Source organism: Corapipo altera, unplaced genomic scaffold (genome assembly GCF_003945725.1).
Source record: "Corapipo altera isolate COAL_440 unplaced genomic scaffold, ASM394572v1 1, whole genome shotgun sequence".
Taxonomy (NCBI): Eukaryota; Metazoa; Chordata; class Aves; order Passeriformes; family Pipridae; genus Corapipo; species Corapipo altera.
Window position 1 is genome coordinate 27,675,089 of NW_020884873.1, and position 7,801 is coordinate 27,682,889.

At 56.3% G+C, this 7,801-nt stretch overlaps 1 protein-coding gene across 1 annotated transcript; it reads right to left on the bottom strand.

The window, feature by feature from the left end:
• Positions 1–396: 396 nt before the first annotated feature.
• MYF5 (myogenic factor 5) lies at positions 397–1,910 on the bottom strand. The gene is made up of 3 exons (XM_027663109.1): positions 1,376–1,910; positions 789–864; positions 397–645 (listed from the first exon to the last, which is right to left on the bottom strand). The coding sequence occupies exons 1-3, from the start codon at positions 1,880–1,882 to the stop codon at positions 452–454; spliced, it is 777 nt and encodes a 258-aa protein (XP_027518910.1). The 5' UTR covers positions 1,883–1,910; the 3' UTR covers positions 397–451.
• Between the last annotated feature and the right edge of the window lie 5,891 nt (positions 1,911–7,801).

Below are 7,801 nucleotides of genomic sequence, written 5' to 3' on the forward strand. Positions count from 1 at the left end.
GAGAAACAAGTTCCTAGGCCCCAGCCCGGCAAGACGCTCTCTGTCCCGGCTCGGGACCGCCGTGATGAGGCAGGGGCAACCTAGGCTGGGTGACGGCTGAACAGGAGTGCAGACGGGAGCCCCGCAACTGGGTCTCGCTGCCCTCCCCCATACCAGGGAATGCAGTTAAAGAACCAGTCGGTCAGACAGCTCTCTCACAGCACGTTTTTATTTGCAGCGGGGTTTCCAGGGTAGTGCGTGTGTCCCGAGCCCCGGGGTCTGCCTGCATATCCCGGGCCAGGGCCCGGAAGGACGCTTTGCCTTCAGCCCCAGAGAGAGGCGGCGGCACCGGGGCTGCCCCTCTCGCCCGAGAAGCATTTGCAGGAGGCAGCTGGGCGCGGGGGCGACTCCGGTGGGCGGGCAGTAGCCCCGGCTGCGGCAGCAGGCGCGGGGTGCCGGCCCTTCTGGCTCCTCATAATGCCTGGTAGGTCCGTCGGGGCGGCGGCGTCCCGGGCGTCCCCGGCCCCGAGTCGATGCTGGCGCTGGGCGAGAGAGAGTCGGCGTCGCGGAGGGGCAGCCCTGGTTCCTCCCCCGGGGAAAGACGGTCCACGATGCTGGAGAGGCAGTCCAGGCTGGACAGGGAGCTGCTCTGATCGGCGGCGTACGCTGCACCGAAGGGGGGGGGGGGGGGGGGGAGGAAGGGGAACGGGGGCACGGCAGCGCGTTACCGCAGGGTCCCGCGCTGCCTTCCCCAAAATGCCACGGGGAGCGCGGGGGCCGCGGCTCGGGTCGGGTCGAGTCCAGCTTACCGTGGGCCATCTCGGAGCAGTAAACCGCGTCGAAACTGCTGCCTCTCGCCGACCAGACGGGGCTGCCGCAGTCGGCCTGCAAGAGAGCGAGGGGCGAGTGCCGGCCCAGCCGCCCCCGCCCAGGGCCCAGCGGGACGCTCCCCGCGAAGGGAAAGCGCCTTGAAGACCGGCGGGGTGGGAGCCCCGGCGCCCGCGGGGCAGCGAGGCAGCAGCCCCCTGGCCACGCTGCTGCAACTGGGCAGCGCCTTCCCCGCCTCCCCCCACCCCATACCGAACCCCTCTGCGGCACCGCGCTAAGAGAGGAGGAGAGGAGACGCCTGGACCCCGGGGCTGGGGTGCCTGAAGGGTGCCCTCGGGCAGCACTACTGCCCCCCCCCCCCCCCCCCAAGCATCCCCGGACAGCCCACGTGCGTGCTCAACGGTAAATCTGGGAAGGGGCCTGTTAAAAAGAAAACCACCCGCCTTTTCCTGATGTCCGGATGCATTGAACCCGTCCCACACCCATGGGACTGGTCCCACGACGCTAGGGTGAGGGGGACCTGTCCGCGGGCCTTCCTGGGGTCCCCACAGCCCTGTCTTCCTCTTACCATCCCATCGGAGCAGCTGGAAGTGGGGCTGGTCGGTTCGGAACAGCTCTGTCCCGGCAGGTGATAGTAGTTTTCTACCTGTTCCCTCAAGAGCTCCTGGAGGCTCTCGATGTATCTGATGGCGTTTCTCAGGATCTCTACTTTGGGGAGTCTCTGGTTGGGGTTGGCAGTGGTGCATCTCTTCAGGGTCTCAAAGGCCTGGTTCACTTTCTTCAGCCTTCTCCTCTCCCTCATGGTGGCTGCCTTCCGCCGGTCCATTGTGGTGGATTTTCTTTTGCAGGCTTTGCAAGCCCACATGAGGCAGTGACCGGCCTGGTGGTGGCCAGTGGGAGCTCGGACATGCTCCTCTTCCTCGGAGCAGACGGGCTCGGGGCGTTCGTGGGCGCCGAAGGGGGTCAGGTCCCTGGGCTCAAAATCCTCGGGGAACTCGGCCTCCGGGGAGGAGAGGCAGGAGCTGTCGTAGAAGAGCTCGGACGGGGAGAACTTGCAGCTGTCCATCACCTCCATCCCTGCTGCGAAGGCGTCAGTGCGGGACGGCAGCCACTGACTCTCGGCGAGGCGCTCTGCAGCGCGGTGGGGCAATTTGCTCCGTAATTAGCGACCCAAGACCAAGTGTCTTTCGGGTGATGCAGGGGGCCCTTATATATACATGGAAAGGGAGGCTGGTCTGCAGCGGCCAGTCTTTATTAGCATATCCCACCACAGACTCTGCCGGTGGCTGTCTGGACAAGCCCCCTCCAGTCCCCAGGAGACAATTTGCTCCGCACCGCTCCTTTGGAGAGCCGAGAGCTGGGCATTTTTCTAATGAACGACCTCCCCAGAACTGGTTGCGACATCTCCGAAGTTTCAACCAATTCTGGGAATTTTCAGTTTTGGTATGGAAAGAGAGAGGGGGGCAGTGGACGTGCACAAACCACCGACATTTCCAACAGAGTCCTTCCTCGTCCCGTTGTTCCAATCTCCCATCACACGCTGCCTCGGGGAATTAACGCTGAGCATCCCCATAGCATCTACAGTGTCTACTTGCATATCTTTATTTCCCACAGTCCGTGGTCCAGGTCTGTGGTCCAGGTCCTGAAACAATCTACCCTTCTTTTTAGATCTAAGATGTGTTCATTTATATCGAGGACAGCGTTGTCCTGTAGTTAAAGTTGTGTCACCAACTGATTAAATTTATAAATTGGAGGACAAAAAGGCACAGCTACTTATGGCCGGGAGAGACGAGGAGGGAGGAAACCCAGATTTTAGTGCTGTCGGATCGGGCCACGGGGAAACGTATTCACAAAAGAAAAGTGTATGTGTTTGCTCCGAAACAAATCCCCTTCCCATTCTTTCTCCTACTCGTGTGACCTGGTGCTGCTAGAGACACGACAGTCAAGCAGTGCCTCGGGCTTGCTAATTTTCTGCTTTCAGGCAAACTTGTACCGTTACAGATGCGTCCCAGCTGCCAGTGCAACAAACCCCTCCTGGAAGTGTAAAATTTCTAACCCCGCAATCCCTAAGTAACTTTACACAAGCCGGGGACAAAAGCCTTGCAGATCCCCAGCCGCAGCAGTAGCCGAGCAGAGCGGTGCAAGGGTCATTAGAGTGGTAATGAAGCCATTTAACAGGCATTTGCTAACGCGCAGGAATCCTTTGGTTTCATCCAGGTGGCTTTTGTAGCTGAGGAAAATATTACGAGAAGGCAAAGGAAACCTTCCCTACCTGGGAATAAAATTATATGACCTAGGTTAACTCAAACGGAGAGCAAGTGAACCAGCAGCAGTTCAAACACTACGGAGTCTGTCCGTGTGCCCAGGAAAAAGGTGCCTTCAGTTAGCCTCCCTTCAGGAAGAGGTAATGCGGTGGCATGGCGAGCCGGTTGTCTCAAGGAGCCGCTGATCAAGTAAGCAAGGCAGGTAGGGAGTATCTTCTGAGAGAGGTGCCCTGTAGCAGCGTACATCGCTGGAAAGCCGGCGTTGAGGCTGGAGGAACCCCATCTGCTCCTTTTTCCCCCTCCACCACCACTCCCGAATCTCCAAAGGGGGATTTCCACTCTAAGGCTAAAACTTTTCCTAAAAAACAACCATGCACGCACCCTTCTTCCTTCGAGCAGACGCATGATTATCTAAAGTCTGTAGAAGGCTACATCTGCACTACTTTGGTTTATTTGGGGCCATAAATAGGGGGAGCCCCCTTTGAAATGAATACTGTAGGAAAAACAGGGAGTTGATAAAGGAGTAAAGTTACAGAAAGGGGAAAGCTCAGAATTTCGAGCTTCTGTCGCTCTGAGATGCAGGTTGCTGTTTTGTTGGACCGCATCTGAAACAGGGCAGTTGTCTACTGTTTTGCTAAGACAGTGTCCATCAGAAGGGGTTCTGCTCGGGAGTAACTTGAACTCTTCACTGGGATGTGGCGTGCACACACAGAGATACAGACAGACACATATATGCAATTTGATTTACCACGTTTGCGCTGGGTAAAATAGACCTCTTCACATATTCATATTTTATGCACAAAAACCCTTGATCTTTAAAGTGCCGATTGCAGTTCCGATCACTTTTCTTGGTTGGTGCATGCTTGGTTTCTCTCCAAGCATGCACTGTGGATCTCCCGGTGCCCAACGCCAACCCCCTCAGCCCCGCTCTCCTGGCATGCAGAGCTTTAGCTCGCAGCTTTGACTCTTAACTCAGCGGGGGCTGTTAAAAACCGTGCCTTTCCCAAAAAGTCTTTGAGGAACTAGAAAAATTTCTTTCCTTTTTCCTTGAATGTTTTTGGGGAAAAGGAAGAAAGCATGGAAGAGTCTGTCATTCAGGAAGAAAAAAAAAAGTCTGTAAATAGTATTCTTCAAGGAGTCCTCGGCTCCTCTGGTAAAGTGATCTCGAAACAAACTTGCAAAAATGCAGTAGGCGAGTGGAACTAAAGCAAGGGGAGAGAAAACACGAACTACAAGGCTGGCTAATGAGGTTCCTGGGGAAGGGTGAGGTGGGGGGGCGGGGGAGGATACTGCTGCATTTCAGAAGGCTCAAGCCCGGAAAGCGGGAAGCAGCCTGAGAATCAGACACTGTCTGCTCCTGCGGACGGGTAGAGAGAAAACGGTGAATGTGTCAGGCTCTCTTTAAATTATGCTCCTCATCCCAGCCTCCCCCCCCCCCCGCTCATCAATAATCGCCGTGCCGCACCTACTTCTGGAGGGATTCCATCGCATCTAGGCACCGTTTGCAGACCGTGCCGTGTTTTTCCAAGCCCCACACCTTTCTATTTAAGAAAAGAAAATCCCACCGAAACCGGAAATCACCGGGCTGAGGGGGTGAGAGGTGTTTGGGGTCCACCCGAGAGCGCCCCCAACCCCAGCCCTTCGAAGCGCCTTGCGCGCTGCCCCGCCAGCCTCCGGCCTCGACGGAGCGCACAGCCGGACCCCGGTGCAGCGCGGCGAGAGCGTCACTCAGGGATGAAACTTAATGCTGCCAGGCCGCTCCACTCCCGCTGTCGGTGGTTGCCGGCAGCGGCGGTGAGGGCTACCCCGCGCTGCCCTGGCAGCAAAACTCTTTCCCAGTCGGGCTGGTGGGGCCGAGCGCTTCCAACCGTGTGAGAAACGTTTGGTTCCCCCCAGTGCTGAGAACCGTACGCACCTAAGTAAACACATTAGTACCTGCCAGAGGGATTTGTATAGAGGACAGCTGAAGAAGGCATTGGCCTCTGTTGGCTCCCTGGGACTCCCAGGAGAGATCAAAGGGACACGAGGGATATTTTAGCAGCCTTGAGACTGGGAAAAGTTGCTAGTTCCTGCTATAGGACGGACGTCCCAGCGAGCACATGGTTCAATTATTCAACCTCTTCCCTCCCCTGCCCCCCACACCCATTCCCAGCTCAAAACAGCAGCGATCCACGCAGGAATTTTTCCCCAGGAAATAGCTGCTGTGTCGCCGCCTGCCTCCCTTGACTTCGAGCTCAGAGAATAAACTGAGCACGGTACTGGCTGTCCGTCTCCCTCCCTGGATTGTAGGCTATCTTACCCAGGAAAATAAAAATTTAAAAAAAAAAAATTAGAAAAAAAAGGGCTTTAAACACTCGGTCACGTCACTTCAGAGGAAAGCAGTGACAACGCGGCGGCACTGCAGACAAACACCCCATCTTCTCCCCCCCTCCCCTTCCCCCCATCGCTCCCCGGCCCCGCAGGCATCTCGAGCGGGCGGCGGAGCGTTGCCACGCCGGGCCAGGCACCCCTCCGCTCCTGAGGGAGCGAGCAGGTGGTTCCCGGACGAGCGGAGCAGGTAGAGGCGAAGAGGCCTGTTGTTGAGTATGGGCTTTCGAGCCCGCCTTAAATGAACTGCATCGGGGAGGAGGCAGGGACACTTGCATTGCCTTAAAAACTTCGGTGCCTTTGTCCATGGCCGCTCCGGAAAAAGACTTGATTAAATCACAAATCTCTTGTCTTTACCCAGTTATTACCCTTTGATTTTGTGATTCCAGCGCCCTATTTGCTTTGGCTGGGGACTTGAGTAAAGATTATCTTTATTAATATCTAACACAAACATCTTAATTGCAAACACACTGACGACCTTCACTGGGAAGCCCGGCATGTCAGCCGCAGCCATGGAGGTCACGGAGAGTCTCTCTGGGAGATATTTTCTTTATTTAATGAAAAAGACTCTTCTTTAGGCAAACTTACTCCAAACAATCGCTCAAGTTACCATGCTGCTGGAGAAGACGCTGTAATGGGGGTCCTACCGAGCACAACTGGTTGTTCGTAGAAGTCAGTGCTGAGCTGAGGGTTAATCTGACATTCGGCTGCCCAGATGTCAGTGCGACACTGGCTTTGGGGAGTGGCTCAGCACCGCTCCTACCCTGCTGCGGGCAGCGGGTCCCGCGGGTCTCGGATCAGCGTGTGAACTGTGTGTAGCTCTTCCCGCGCACCTGGAGGGATCGAAACAAATTAGGAAGGAAGGCGACGAGCCGTTAGCCCGATATGAAATACTCTGTGGCTGGTCAAGTGCCTTCGCTACAGAAGCGAGATGAAACGCCTCCCCTCCCTCTCCAAGTCGCGGAGACGGCACGCAGGGGGCCTCGCTCCCCGACGCGCCGCTTTCTGAAGAGTTCGAGAGTTCCCCGTGTCAAAGGGGTTTAATTTGAAAGGAGAAAAAGGGTGAAACCTTTTCATCACTGTGCCCACCACACTGTCCCGCCGCAATTATTCTTTAGAACGGAGTATCTTATCATAGAGCAATTAAGAGCTAGCACTTGACTGGTTTAAAAATCAGACTGGCCACGGCGGCACAGAAAAGGCGGTAGGAAGGCACGGTGATGGGAGAGCTGGCTCTCAGGGAAGGCTCTGCCCAGAGCTTCCACTTCAGACGGGTGTACCCGTGCCCGAGCCGGCCGGGAAGGGGGAGAATTTCCCGAAAAGCTTCTGTGACCTTTCAAAAAACAAGAACAAAAAATAAATCAATGGCTAAAATTGACGAGGAGAGCGCCGCTGGGTGAAGTTAAAGTGTCGTCCCTTTGCTTGCCCAGGCTCTCCGGCGAGCCCTGTGTCTGTGTGCTTAGGGCAGAATGTGCTGTTCCCTGGTGGCCACCTCTTCCCGGGGGTATAATCTGTTACAAACCGTAACGCTCTGACTGTGAGCAGCTCCTCTCCACCATCCTCAGGCTGTGTTTTTTCACATCACTGACTGAAAGGCTTCATATGTTGTTACCCTCCCACTTCCAAACCTTTTCGGCCCTTTAACTCTTTCCTTGCCGGGGGACCCCATTCCCTTCTCCCTCAGGCACAAGGAAGTCAAGGGGAGTTACTTTTCCTGGGAAGAAACAAGAGCTATCCCCAGACCCCAAGAGAGCGGACTCCTATCGCAGCCTATCGCTGCCCCGTTAGGGCAGCAGGACCATCATTTTTGCCGCAGACAAGGCCTGCATTCAAGTCCTCGGTGCCGAAAAGAAGAGGTGGGACGCGCTGAGCCTCTCCCAGCTCAAGGACCAGTGCGGGAGGTGGAGGGGCGGGGGTGTCTTTTCGCGTGTCCCGTTTCTAAGCTCACCCTCCACGTGCAGAGCAAGGCCCAAGAAGTGTCCCTGCCAGGCAAGGTACTCGAGCGGCCCTGTTGGACATTTTAGGGGAGCAGTATCGCTTGTGCGTTGCGCAAGCACCGCAAGGAATCGGGCCGCGGAGCGCTGCGAGAGCCGCAGAGGCGGCGGGCCCTGCCCGTGCTTCCCTGGGAGCCCACGGGGAGGGTTAGGAGGGTAATTCACATCGCGGGAGCGGCCCTAAATAAGGAGAGACGGTCCTTCGAGGAGTAAACGAAGGAAAAATCTATGCCGAGTCCTGCTTCCAGTCACACGGGTCGTGCTTCGGCTACGCAAGTCTGACTCATCTGGGCTTCATCTCGCTGAAGTCGATGGCAGGTTTTAACTCCAGTATCGGGTTATTATGAAATTACGAGGAGGGGAGGAAAA